Source organism: Adiantum capillus-veneris, chromosome 10 (genome assembly GCF_014529385.1).
Source record: "Adiantum capillus-veneris isolate H3 chromosome 10, ASM1452938v2, whole genome shotgun sequence".
Taxonomy (NCBI): domain Eukaryota; kingdom Viridiplantae; phylum Streptophyta; class Polypodiopsida; order Polypodiales; family Pteridaceae; genus Adiantum; species Adiantum capillus-veneris.
Genome location: NC_140940.1, coordinates 51,906,659 through 51,920,488, shown reverse-complemented (window position 1 = coordinate 51,920,488; position 13,830 = coordinate 51,906,659). Strand labels below are relative to the sequence as shown.

General features: G+C 45.0%; 1 protein-coding gene across 5 annotated transcripts in view; it reads left to right on the top strand.

The window, feature by feature from the left end:
• Positions 1–13,091, top strand: part of LOC147448842 (uncharacterized) — a 34,950-nt gene extending 21,859 nt beyond the window's left edge. For 3 of the 5 annotated variants that reach the window (XM_086521299.1, XM_086521301.1, XM_086521302.1), the window contains 2 exons: positions 12,044–12,297; positions 12,700–13,091. In XM_086521299.1, coding sequence (XP_086377425.1) covers positions 12,044–12,297; positions 12,700–12,938 — 493 coding nt within the window. In that variant the 3' untranslated portion in view covers positions 12,939–13,091. Of the gene's footprint in view, positions 1–12,043; positions 12,303–12,699 lie in introns of all 5 variants that reach the window. The other 2 variants (XM_086521303.1, XM_086521300.1) reach the window with 1 other exon arrangement.
• The last annotated feature ends 739 nt before the right edge of the window (positions 13,092–13,830 follow it).

Below are 13,830 nucleotides of genomic sequence, written 5' to 3'. Positions count from 1 at the left end.
ACGCAGGATGCTGATATCTGCAAAAGAATTCACAATGACATTAATAATTAGGCCTGTTGGAAAAAAACATAATGCTTGGCACTGCCTTGGCAGACACGTATGCCAAGTGTGGTGCACTTCAGGAAGCACAAAAAGTGCTTGAGGAGCTTCCTATTCGGAATGTCGACTCTTGGAATGCAGCGATTGGGGGATATGCCTTACAGAGGCAGGGCGCTCTGGGCTATTTTCAGAGAAGGCAAAGCGAGGACATCTCTCAAGATGAAGCTACCTATGCTTTTCTCTTAAAGTCATGTCACACTACGTAGGATATTGATATGGGCAAAAGAATTCATGATCATATTGTTACTTTGGGGCTATTGAGAGAACACATCGTGCTTGGCAATGCCTTGGTCGATATGCCTGATATTTATGTCTGCCAAATATCATTCACTTCAGAGAGCACAAAAAGTGCTTGAGGAGATGCATGTCCGGAATGCCCTCTCTTAGATAGTGTTTTGATTGCAGGACATGCCCAACAGGGGCAGGCCAGGAAGCTTTTGGCTGTTTTCAAAGGATGCGAAGTGAGGACATCTCTCGAGATGCAATTAAGTACACTTGAATTTGGAAGGCATGTGGCACTATGCAAGACACTGATATGGGTAAAAGAATTCACGAAACGTGGTGCTTGGGCAATGCCTGGTCAACATGTCTGCCAATTGTGGTCTACTCCAGAAAGCACAAAAGTGCTTGAGAAGCTTTTTGTCCGTAATGTCGTCTCTTGGAGAGCATTCACTTCCAGATATGCCCACCAACAGGGGTAGGGCCAGCAAGCTTTCGGCTGTTTTCAGCAGATGCGAATCAGGGGCATCTCTGTAGTTGCAATAACATATGCTTGCATCTTGAAGGCGTATCAATTGTTATGGGCTGTTCAAAAAGGACGTAGTGCTTCTCACTGCCTTCGTTGACATGTATGCCAGGTGTGGCGCACTTCGGAACGCACGATAAGTGCTTGAGGAGCTTCCTGTCTTTGCTGTCGATTCTTCGAGAACACTGATTTTTTGGATATGCCCATCGGGGGCAGAGGCAGGAATCTTTGGGCTGCTTTCAACAGATGTGAACTGAGGGACATCTCTCTAGTTGCAATCACGTATCTTGACAGCCATTGGAATTATGCAAGATGCTGGTATCAACAAAAGAATTCACAATGTTATTGATAGTCAGGGCTGTTGGAAAAAAACGTAGTTCTTGCATTGTCTTAGTCGACAAGTATGCCAAGTATGGCGCACTTCAAAAAAAACGAAACGTGCTTGAGAAGCTTCCTATCCGGATATGCGGAACATGGGTAGGGTGAGGAAGCTCGGAGGTATTCTCAGTGGATGCAAAGCGAGGACATCTCTCAAGATAAATCCACCTATGCTTTCCTCTTGAAGGCATGTCACACTACACAAGATATTGATATGAGCAAAAGAATTCACGATCATATTATAATTAGGGGCTATTTAAAGAAAACATCGTGCTAGGCAATGCCTTGGTCAACATGTCTGCCAAACGTCATCTACTTTAGAAAGCACAAAAAATGCTTGAAGAGATGCCTCTTCAAGATGTCCCCTCTTGGAGTGTTTTGATATATAGGGGCAGGGCCAAGAAGCTCTTGGCTGTTTTCACAGGATGTGAAATGAGGACATCTCCAGATGCAGTTAACAAAGCTTGAATTTTGCAGGTGTGTGGCACTGTCACGTACGCACTTTACTTGCACCACGTGGGCATGCTTCTGCATAGTCTAGCATGAGTCTTAGCTTAGGACTGAGCCTGGCACCTTTGTGAGCCTCTAGCAAGATGTGCACGTCCAGGCCAGTCACACTTGCATACCCTCTCTTGCACAAGAACAATTATTTCATCATGCAGGCATTTTACCGCGTGAACCACCTCTATAAGTCATTTTATTAAAAGTGATTTTTGGAATTCTTTTTGTAAGTTTGTTGGAAAAGTAGGTAGGGCAAATTGCTAAAGATCTATAAAAGAAACCCATTGGGCACTCAGTAGAAGCAAAAGAAGCAGGGACACAAGGAGACAGGCACTCAGCAGGCAGGCAGCACCTCAGTAGAAGCCCTAGCGTTTTCTTAAGAAGAAGAAGACCCAGATCAGCTTGGCATTTCAGTTTTCAGCAGACAACCCAGTGTTTTCAGTTTTCAGCCTTAGCCTCGCGAGATCTCGCTTCCATCCGGTTACAGATTCTCACCAGATTTCCCATCTAGTCCCAGATTAGCCTAGCATTTTCAGAATTCAGCAGATCAGCCAGTGTTTTCAGAATTCAGCCAGATCAGCCAGCGCTTCTGCATTTCAGTATTAGTGCGAGTCGGCGGTTGCAGATCCAAGACGCAGTGCCGCCACAGTAGCAGGTTCATTGCAGAACATCTAGCGTTTTTTGTTTTCAGCATTGACGCGTTGTCTCGTCAACACCATCGTCGACATCGTCATCGCAGTCCCTATCTTGACAACGACACCTTTGTCATCGTCGTCGCAGATTCCTATCTTGACGACGACACCGTCATCGTCGTCGCAGATCCCGATCTTGACGACGACACCTTCGTCATCGTCGTCGCAGATCCTGGACTTGATGACGACATCATTCTCGTCATCGTCACAATCGTCATCGGCGGCGTCGTCGTCGACATAGTCGTCATCAAGTACCACAGCATCAGTACCCCTTAGCATCTCCAATCATTGTAGTAGCATTTGTGCAAGAATAAAGAAAGTACTTTCTCTGGCAATAGAGCAAGGGGGCCCTTGGGGATTGGGACCCGACATCCCTATGTCGTCTCTTTTCTCTCTCTCGTCTCTCTCTTTCTTTCAGTTCAGTTCAGTTCTTTCAAGTGAAGTAAAGTGTCCCTTGTGTTTGTGTGCGGAGTACTAGATCCGAGCAAATCCTTATTTTCCTCCGCTGCACCTGACATTGGTATCAAAGCTCACTGTGCGTTGCACCTAACATTGGTATCAGAACTCTGTACGTGCTTCGGCTTCGTGAACTCAAGGGAAGAACCTAAAGAAGAATCCCAAAAGAATCAAGAACTCAAGAACCAAGAACCATCAAGAATCCAAGTTGCACCAAAGAACCCAAGGAACCTCTCTCAGTTTTTTTCGTAAAGAATCTTTGAGTTTCGAACATGCACTTACCAGATCCCATCTTCATTGCCATGTCTTTGAAGGAAGATCAACATCAGATACACGACAACCCCGATCTTAAGTACCAGCCTTGTATGCAGGTATGGAAGGAGTTGGAGACAAGATTCCTAGCCTCTTTTGCATTCGCATTCACATATAACATGCATCCATTTCCCTCATCAGTGAAACTTTGGAAAGGATTCCGAAACCGCACCTCGGTCCATCAGCACCGGTTATGTTTTCACCACAACCAGTGTTCGGGGAAAAGCTCTTGCTACAGCAGGTAGAGTCAGCACTATCTGGTATAGAGTCCAGGCTGATAATCGGCAATCGTAGTAAGGCTGGACAGTGACCCTTACACGGTGTTTGCATCGCCAGCAGTACCAACAGCACCGCACGACCATCAGTCCCTCGTTTCGGAGGAAGCTGCATTGGTTTGTGCATCAATCAGCATCAGAAGTACAGACAGAAGTTCGGCAGTTGTGCCTCACTTTTAACAAGGGGGATGTCACGTGTGCACTTCACTTCCACCACGTGGACACGCTTCTACATAGTCTAGCATGAGTCTTATCTTAGGACTGAGACTCGCACCTTTGTGAGCCTCTAGCAGGACTTGCATGTCCAAGCCACTCACACTTGCATACCCTCTCTTGCACAAGAACAATTATTTCATCATGCAAGCATTTTACCGCGTGAACCACCTCTTATAAGTCATTTTATTAATAGTGACTTTTGGAATTCTTTTTGTGAGTTTGTTAGAAAAGTAGGCAGGGCAAATTGCTAAAGATCTATAAAAGAAACCCATTGGGCACTTAGTAGAAACACAAGAAGCAAGGACACAAGGAGGCAGGCACCCAGCAAGCAGGCAACACCTCAACAGGAGCCCTAGCGTTTTCTCAAGAAGAAGAAGACCCAGGTCAGCTTGGCGCTTTTCAGTTTTCAGCAGACAGCCCAGCGTTTTCACTTTTCAGTCTTAGCCTCGCAAGAACCCGCTCCCACCCGGTTGCAGATCCTCACCGGATTCCCAGATCTACCTAGTGTTTTCAGAATTCAGCAGATCAACCAAACTTTTCAGAATTCAGCCAGATCAACCAACGCTTTTGCATTTTAGCATTAATGCGACTCAGCGATTGCAGATCCAAGCCGCAATGCCGCCACAATAGCAGATCCATAGCAGAACATCTAGCGTTTTCAGTTTTCAGCATTGACACCGTCCTCTCGTCGACACCATCGTCGCTATTGTCATCTTCATCGTCATCGCAGTCCCTATCTTGACGACGACACCTTCGTCATCGTCATCGTCATCGTAGATCCCGGATTTGACGACGACATCATCGTCGTCATCGTCACAGCCTCATCGTCGTTGTCGACATCATCGTCATCAAGTACCACAGCATCAGTACCCCTTAGCATCAGCATCCAGTCATTGTAGTAGCATTTATGCAAGAATAAAGAAAGTACTTGCTCTGGCAACAGAGCAAGGGGGCCCTTGAGGGTTTGGATCCGACATCCTTGTGTCATCTCTTTTCTCTCTCTCGTCTCTCTCTTTCTTTCAGTTCAGTTCAGTTCAGTTCTTTCAAAGTGAAGTAAAGTGTCCCTTGTGTTTGTGTGCGGAGTACTAGATCCGAGCAAAACCTTATTCTCTTCCGGTGTACCTGACAGGCACTACGCAAGACACACATGTGGGCAAAAGAATCTACAAAACGTGATGCTTGGCATTGCCTTGCTCACAATGTATGCAAGCTGTGGTCTACTTCAGAAAGAAAAGAAGTGATTCAAGAGCTTCTTGTCCGTTGTGTTGGAGTGCACCAATTCCCAGATATGCCCAACAGAGGCAGGGCCAAGAAGCTTTGGGCTATTTTCAGCAGATGCGAACCGGGGGCATCTCTCTAGTTGCAATCACCTACAGGCTATGCTTCCATCTTGAAGGCGCATGGCAATAGTTATGGGCCGTTCAGAACGAACTTAGTGCTTGGCACTGCCTTTGTCGACATGTATGCCAGGTGTGGTGCGCTTCAGAAAGCATGAAAAGTGCTTGAGGAGCTTCCTGTCCGGGATGTCGACTCTTTGAGTGCATCTATTTCTAGATATGCCTAACAGGGGCAGGGGTAGGGGAAAGAAGCTTTGGGCTGTTTTCAGCAGATGCAAACCGGAACTCATCTCTCCAGTTGCAATCACTGAAGCTTGCATCTTGAAGGCGTGTGGAACCACGCAAGACACTGATATCGGCCAAAGAACTCACAATGACATTAATAGTCAAGGCTGTTGGAAAAGAACGTAGTCCTTGGCACTGCCTTCATGTATGCCAAGTATGGTGTCCTTCAGAAAGCACGAAAGTGCTTCAGGAGCTTCCTGTCTGGAATGTCTTGGAATGCATTGATTGTGGGATATGCCGAATAGGGGCAGGGCAAGGAAGCTCTAGTCTATTTTCAGTAAATGCAAAGCGAGGACATCTCTCAAGATGAAGCCATCTATGATTTCCTCTTGAAGTCATGTTGCACTGCGCAAAATAGTGATATGGGCAATAGAATTCACGACCACATTGTTAGTTAGGGGCTATTGAGAGAGCACATCGTGCTTGGCAATGCCTTGATCAACGCGTCTACCAAATGTTACCTTGGTCAACGCCGTATGCCAATTGTGGTCTACTCCAAAAAGCACAAAAGTGCTTTAGGAGCTTCATGTCTGTGATGTCGACTCTTGGAGTGCATTGATTTCTAGATATGCCCAGCAGGGGCAGGGCAAGGAAGCTTTGGGCTTTTTTCAGCAGATGCGAATCGGGGGCATCTCTTTAGTTGCAATAACCTATGCTTGCATCTTCAAGGCATGGCAATTGTTGTGGGAAGTTATAAAAAAACGTAGTGCTTGGCACTGCCTTTGTTGACATGTATGTCAGGTGTGGTGCACTTTAGAAAGCACGAAAAGTGCTTGAGGAGCTTACTGTCTGGGATGCCGACTCTTCGAAAGCATTGGTTTCCGGATACACCCAATAGGGGCAGGGGCAGGAAGCTTTGGGCTGTTTTCAAAAGATGCGAACCGGGGGATGTCTCTCCAATTGCAATCACCTATGCTTGCATCTTTAAGGCCTATGGAATTATGCAAGATGATGATATCGGCAAAAGAATTCACAATGATGTTACTAGTCAAGGCTGTTGGAAAAAAAACATAGTTCTTGGCACTGTCTTAGACGACATGACCACGAAAAGTGCTTGAGAAGCTTCCTATATAGATATGCCGAACAGGGGTAGGTTGAGGAAGCTCTGGGGTATTTTCATTTTTCAGTGGATCAAAGCAAGGATATCTCTCAAGACAAAGCCACCTGTGCTTTCTTCTTGAAGGCATGTTGCACTAGACAGGATATTGATATCGGCAAAAGAAATCACGATTATATTGTTAGTTAGGGGCTATTAAAAGGAAACATCGTTCTTGGCAATGCCTTGGTCGACATGTCTGCCAAATGTCATCTATTTCAAACTACACAAAAAATGCTTGAAGAGATGCCTCTCAAAGCTTGCCCCTCTTGCAATGTTTTGATTGCAGGATATAGGGGCAGGGCCAGGAAGCTCTGGGCTATTTTCATAGGATGCGAAGTGAGGACATCTCTCCAGATGCAATTAACAAAGCTTGAATTTTGAAGGCATGTGGCACTACGCAAGACATTGATATGGGCAAAATTTTTTACAAAACGTGGTGCTTGGCACTGCCTTGCTCACAATATATGCCAACAGTGGTCTACTTCAGAAAGCACAGAAGTGCTTCATAGCTTCTTCTCCGCCATGTTGTCTCGTGGAGTGCACCGATTTCCAGATATGCCTGACAAAGGCAGGGCCAAGAAGCTTTGGGCTGTTTTCAGCAGATGCGAACCGGGGGCATCTCTCTAGTTGCAATCACCAATGCTTGCATCTTGAAGGTGTGTGGCAATAGTTATGGGCCGTTCAAAAAAAACGTAGTGCTTGGCACTGCCTTTGTTGACATGTATGCCGGGTGTGGTGCGCTTCAGAAAGCACGAGAAGTGCTTGAAGAGCTTCCTGTCTAGGATGTCGACTCTTCGAGTGCATTGATTTCAAGATATGCCCAACAGCGGCAAGGCCAGGAAGCTTTGGGCTTTTTTCAGCAGATACAAACCGTTTTACATTTCTCCAATTGCAATCACCTATGCTTGCATCTTGAAGGCGTGTGGAACTACGCAAGATGCTGATATCAGTAAAAGAATTCACAATGACATTAATAGTCAAGGCTGTTGGAATAAAACGAAGTGGTTGGCACTGCCTTGGTCGACATGAATGCCAAGTATGGTGCAGTTCAGAATGCACAAAAAGTGCTTGAGGAGCTTCCTGTTCGGAATGTTGACTCTTGAATGCACTAATTGTGGGATATGCCGAATAGGGGCAGGGTGAGGAAGCTCTGGGCTATTTTCAGCGGATGCAAAGATAGGACATCTCTCAAGATGAAGCCACTTATGCTTTCCGCTTGAAGTCATGCACTACGTAGGATTTAGATATCGGTAAAAGAATTCACGATCACATTGTTAGTTAGGGGCTACTCAGAGAACACATCTTGCTTGGCAATGCTTGGTAGACATGTCTGCTGACAAATGTCATCTACTTCAAAAAGCACCAAGCGCCAGGAACCTTTGGACTCTGTCCAAAGGATGCGAATTGGGGACATCTCTCGAGATGCAATAAACTACGCTTGAATTTTGAAGGCATGTGCCACTTCGAAAGACACTGATATGGGTAAAAGAATTCACGAAACGTGATGCTTGAGACTACCTTGGTCAACATTGCCAATTGTGGTCTACTCCAAAAAGCACAAAAGTGCTTGAGGAGCTTTTTGTCCATGATGTAGTCTCTTGGAGTGCATTGATTTCCAGATATGCCCAACACCAGAAAGCACAAAAGTGCTTGAGAAGCTTTTTGTCCATGATGTCGTCTCTTGGAGTGCATTGATTTCCAGATATGCCCAACAGGGGCAGGGCCAGCAAGCTTTGAACTGTTTTCAGCAGATGCGAATCGGGGGCATCTCTCTAGTTGCAATAACCTAGAGCGTGTGGCAATTCATCTGGGCTGTTAAAAAAAAAATGTAGTGCTTGGCATTCCCTTTGTCGACATGTATGCCAGGAGTGGTGCACTTCAGAAAGCACGAAAAGTGCTTGAGGAGCTTCATGTCTGGGATGGCGCCATCCAGCAAAGATCCACCTCTAAGCGCGTCTGCAATCACTCTCGAAGTGCATCTAACATTAAGTATGCACCTCCACACAGGGTGCCATCTAGTTATGGGCACGCCAGCAAACCCTCAACCTCTTCATAACCCTGTGCTGCCTGGCAAATCTTTGATTTCTCTAAACCACCCTCGTCACTATATGGCACGGCTCCAGGTCAGAGGGGATCTAGGGCCCAAATTTGGCTGGCAAGGCAGCTTTAATCTCCGTCGTCGGATCACACAGTGAACTAGGGGTGAACTAGGGGTGGTGAACTAGGGTGAACTAGGGGCAGGTAAGCTAGGGGTGGGTGAACTAGGGGTGCCTAAACTAGGATATGATCATGTGTCATGCCAACATGGACAGTGACGCGCGCTAGCGTGGTGGTAAGACATTCGTGTGGCAACCAAGACGTCCCAAGTTCAACCCACACCCCGCGAGGCGAGTGAACTAGGAGTGAACTTGGGGCGTCATTTTTGCCCCAAGTTCACCAAGAGTTCACCCCCAATTCACTACATGATCCGACGGTCGAGATTAAAGCTGCTTGCCTCGCGCTTCCAAATTTGGGCCTTAGATCCCCCTAGCTAGAGCCGTGCCATATAGTGACGAGACTAAACCACCACTCAGATTGTACTCTCTCGCTCTCTCTCTCTCTCTCTCTCTCTCTCTCTAGCGCCCCTGCTTGTCAGCTATACTTGATATTAAGGGGCTAGGTTTGTAGCTCTTGGACACACTGGTGCGTTCACGAGCGCACACCATCATTTTCTTTGATTGCAGTCCGGCAAGAGGTGCCAACATCAAACAACAATACAAAACGACAATATTGACAATGTGTGTGTGTGTGAGTGAGAGTGAGAGTGAGAGTGAGAGAGCACATACTGGACAGGACAGAGAGAACATGCGGGGGGCGAGAGAAAGAGAGAGAGCAGGAGAGGGAAAATTAAAATTACTTCGCCTCCACTCCTCCCAAATGAGATGAGAGCGCTCCTTGCATTAGCTTGTGCCACGTGGCACATGGCACTGCAAGGAGCATTAGAAGATAGTAAGATGAGAGTGCTCTTTGCATTAGCTTGTGCCACATGGCATCTGGCAGTGCAAGGAGCTTTAGAAGATAGTAAGATGGTAAGATAAAGCACTCAAGAAACGGATCTTGATTATCAAAAAGGAATAAAGATTAGAAAATCTTGAACAATCCCAAAATGGGTCCTCCCCTACTCACAAACACGCATGTGGACGGCTGCCTACTTTCCTATTGAAACTAAAACACTTAGCTTTACTTTTATCCCTTGAAACAAAAGTATCTCCCTGCATTCTATCAAAACTAATGAATGCAAAATTGGCAAGTTGGGTCCATTTCAAGGAAACCATTAATTTGTTGGGAATATTCCATTGCCCCCGTCCCAAAAGAAATAAAAGGTGACGAGAGAGACAATGAGCTTTGTCCTGTAATGTTAGTGCACAAGCAACACCTTTGCATTTGTCCTCTACAATGCACCGCCCCCCTCGTTGCATGCACCCTTCCTACCTCGCGGGCTTTCACTGCACCATTCTTGAACACCGCCCAAGTCCATTATGCAATATTACTAGCCTATTTCGACCGTACAACTATCTTTTCCATTGCATGCATCGGCCATTCATGCCTACCCAAGATCTTCCTATCGGCCCTCTTCCACCTACCTCATCTACCACATGTCTCAGCTAATCTAGATCACACCCAAGCTGCCTCTGCCCCATGTTGATAGCATCACTACAAAGCTTCTCACCACCTTGTTTGCACCATAGCTGGCTACCTTGTTGCACAGCCTTCACTCCCGTCCCCCTGGTGCATGGATTTCACAAGAAGCAATGCTAAGCATTCCATGGGAAGCCCCACCTCCAAGATCGAAGCCCTCACCCTCGGTCAATCACTTGCTACAAGATGAAGCGATATTGGCAATTGCCTTGCAGATTTCAAGAGCCGAAAAATATATCTGTAGTAGAGTAAAAAAGAGACACAAACAGACACGATATGCAAGCTTCATCTTTGTCTCCACACACACACACACACATTTTCTTTTTGTAATGTCAGATTGAATTACAAATGGGAAACCTCAAGCGAGGAAAACCAATCAAAAGTATTACAAATTGTAACCTAGAAACAACCAAAGTAGAGTTGGTAATGGCTAACAAGGAGCTCATCCAAGTCATAGGCAACTTGAAGAGATTGTTCAAGAGATATCTTGAAGAAAGAAACATATTCCGCTTGAATCTGCTGAAACATGAGGGAATTCCGTGCTCTCCACACTCTGCACAGTATTCAGAATCTAACCCAGCCGAAAAAAGTATGCATACGACTGAAGGAAAGGCGGAAGCACTCCAAAGATCCGGAAAAATTTACCAAATTGTAAGCCAGGAAAACGTGAGCGAAGAGCTGAAGAGATGCTATTCATAAACTGTAACGTATGAGAACAAGACCACAGTAGATGTCGAATATTCTCAATGCCTGCACCGCAGTGAACACAACGCGAAGAGGCCAATCTCCTAGAGCGCAATAATTTGCCACCCCAACAATACATCTCCACATAAACAATCGCTCCTTAAGAGGTAGCTTAGCATGCCAGATTTTCACAATTTACTCCGCCACCAAGTAACACTCTTATTCATATTCCATACCTTGTTACAGTGTTCTTGGATCCAAGAAGATGACTACAAATGATAGTACACTTTCTTTGCAGATATCGAACCAATCGAAGAACCAGCATAGAGCCAATCGCACATTCGATTGTCTTCAATCAACGGCGGGATGGGAGATTTAGAATCGACCAACTCATTAATGGCGTCCCGCGTGCCTTGTAGTGTGACCCAAGTCCAAAGGTAAGAGCAGCCTGTCTGAACGAGAGCACCCGCCCTTCAACGTCTATCACATGTGTTATCCTGTCAATACCTTTGTGGGAGAGAAAGTAAGCATGTCTAGGAGAGCGCGCGCGCGTGCACACACACAGCTATGATGGCCCTTGCGCATCTGTAGCATATCCACATTAGCGAGTTCTCTTCACTACATTTGCCTTTGGGGGACGCAACCTGCAAGGCACCGCGAGCTTCGTCATGCTTCCTTGGCAATACTCCCCCTATGCATTGCATTGCCCTTGCGATGCTTAAGCATGAAAATTGAAGCCAAGGAAATGGAGATTCAAAGCTTTCTTCATGGTCAAAGTGGGCATTACAGTTCTGGGATGAATGGATCTATGGAAAATGGGCACTATTTTCTTACAGTCCGACCCTCTCCCTCTCGCTCATTTCCCATGCTTGTCTCATGCATTCCTTCGATGCATCAGGCGTGTGTGTGTGTGTGTGTGTGTGTGTGTGTGTGTGTGTATATATATATATATATATATATATATATATATATATAGAGAGAGAGAGAGAGAGAGAGAGAGAGAGAGAGAGAGAGAGATTTCCCCCCTTGCCTTTTCCTCTCGAATCCCCTATGTGGCATCTTGATAGATTCTATCTAATAAAGCACTTGAAAAAAGATGGTAGCAACATGCATACTCCCACAAGAAAGCAACTCACCTTTCTTTAGACACTACTTCCCTTTTCAAAAATAATTGAATTTTTGTGGGCATGTAGCTTTATTGCAAATAATGGATAAATGTAATTGCATGCTCATGTTATGATGTTTAATGTTTTACTTATGAAATTTTGTGGTCTTCATTCTTGCAGTTTATGTGTGGCACTCCTCTTAGTAAACACATTTGGATATATGATGCCGCTCATCCTTTGTTGTGCGTCATGTTGTTGCTTCCAACCGACAACTTCAAGAGTCTCTATGCAAGACAATAACAAGAAAAATGGAGTCAGTCAGCAACAAATTGATTTGTCTTTGCCAATCTCTACCATCAAAGAGGGCATTGTCCACACTGATTGTGCTAAGAAGTGCCATGAGGCAGAGAAGGATGTTTGGCTCGAAAACATCGGTATGGTGAGTTTTCTTTATCCAAATTCTGAGTCACTAAATAATTATGTACTCATTTTAAAGTCCAGAATTAACTATGTTTAGCTAACAAGAAGATTTAGAAATTTTCTCATGTAGGAAAGCGGAGTCTTTTTCATTGTTTTTCATACAATGCATAACACCATGAGCTTCTGCGCTCGAGAGGCACCACATACCTAGCTAGTTACGATTGGGGGCAGGGGACCATCGGGGCCCCCACCACGCTGGCGGTCCCCTGCCCCCAATCGTACCTAGCTAGGTATGCGGTGCCTCCCTCACAGAAACTCATGATGTTGAGGTAAGTCACAATGTGGGAATTATTGTGAGAATTTGTCCAAAACTTCTTGTGTATATATAACATGAAGTGTTATTTTTATGAATGCAGGCTGGTTGTTGTATTTGCCTAGAAAAGTACGAGGAAAATGCAATAGTACGGGTGCTTCCATGCTCACACTATTTCCACATTGCTTGTGTGGACAAGTGGCTAAAACTAAATGCTTGTTGTCCACTATGCAAGTTTTGTCTTCGACCGAAAAGGCTTCACCCTCTATTTTGCCCTTCTTCCATGGCATAAATAGTGTTATGACCAATATCAAAGAAGGGCCAACTAAAACGCTTGCTTGAGCCATACACCTTCAAAATGCAAGTTTATAAAAGTATCATGCACAGGTTTAACAAAGGTGATGACACTGTCTTTGAGAAACAAATAGTTTTAATGATATCAAAATGATGCTTTGATAAGGTGGGTTGAATGTATGGTTGAAAAGCCCCAAATTTTACGATCTTGAGTGATTATATCAACTATCTTTCTAACATTTGGATTGACAACGTCAATATGATGCTCCAATAATGTAGCTCAAACGTACTCCCTTTTGCAAGCCCAAATCTACAACAATTGTGAACCCATGGTAGTGAATCCTTGATACTAAGACGTAACAGACGTAACACGTAGCATTTAAGAGTGGGAGGTGAGGGGATCAACGGTGAGAAGTTGTGTGTGAGATCTTCAGGCAGAGTCAACACAAACATCAAGAAAGAGTGAATTTGTCTCTTTGCTGAGGTTTAGTTCGAGAACGGGTTTAGTTTTAATAGGACATTTGCAATCGCGATTGTCTTGATATTCATGCGTGGACTTTTGTATCATTGATTCCCTCACCTTTTCTCTCTTTTTTTTTTAATAGCAAAACTCACAATTGTGAGTGAATTATATTGAGCATCCCAAAAAATTACAAGATCTTGTCATGCTCTTGTTAAGCCATGACATCATCCAGGGACCATACTTACATCGGCTATCAAAGCAGCCACCCCTACCAACCCGCCCCCTCATCCTTGATACACAAGGTCCATAATCTTGTCATTCTGAGATCTTTTATTTATCGATGGCCAATCTGTAATTCGGAGTTGGGCTGGAATGCCTGGAAATGGCTAGTCTCCTTTTCCTCTTAAATGCTTATGTTATTTAGTCACGAGGGTAGTGAATCATGATTTAAATGATACGTCAACTATAAAATCCTTA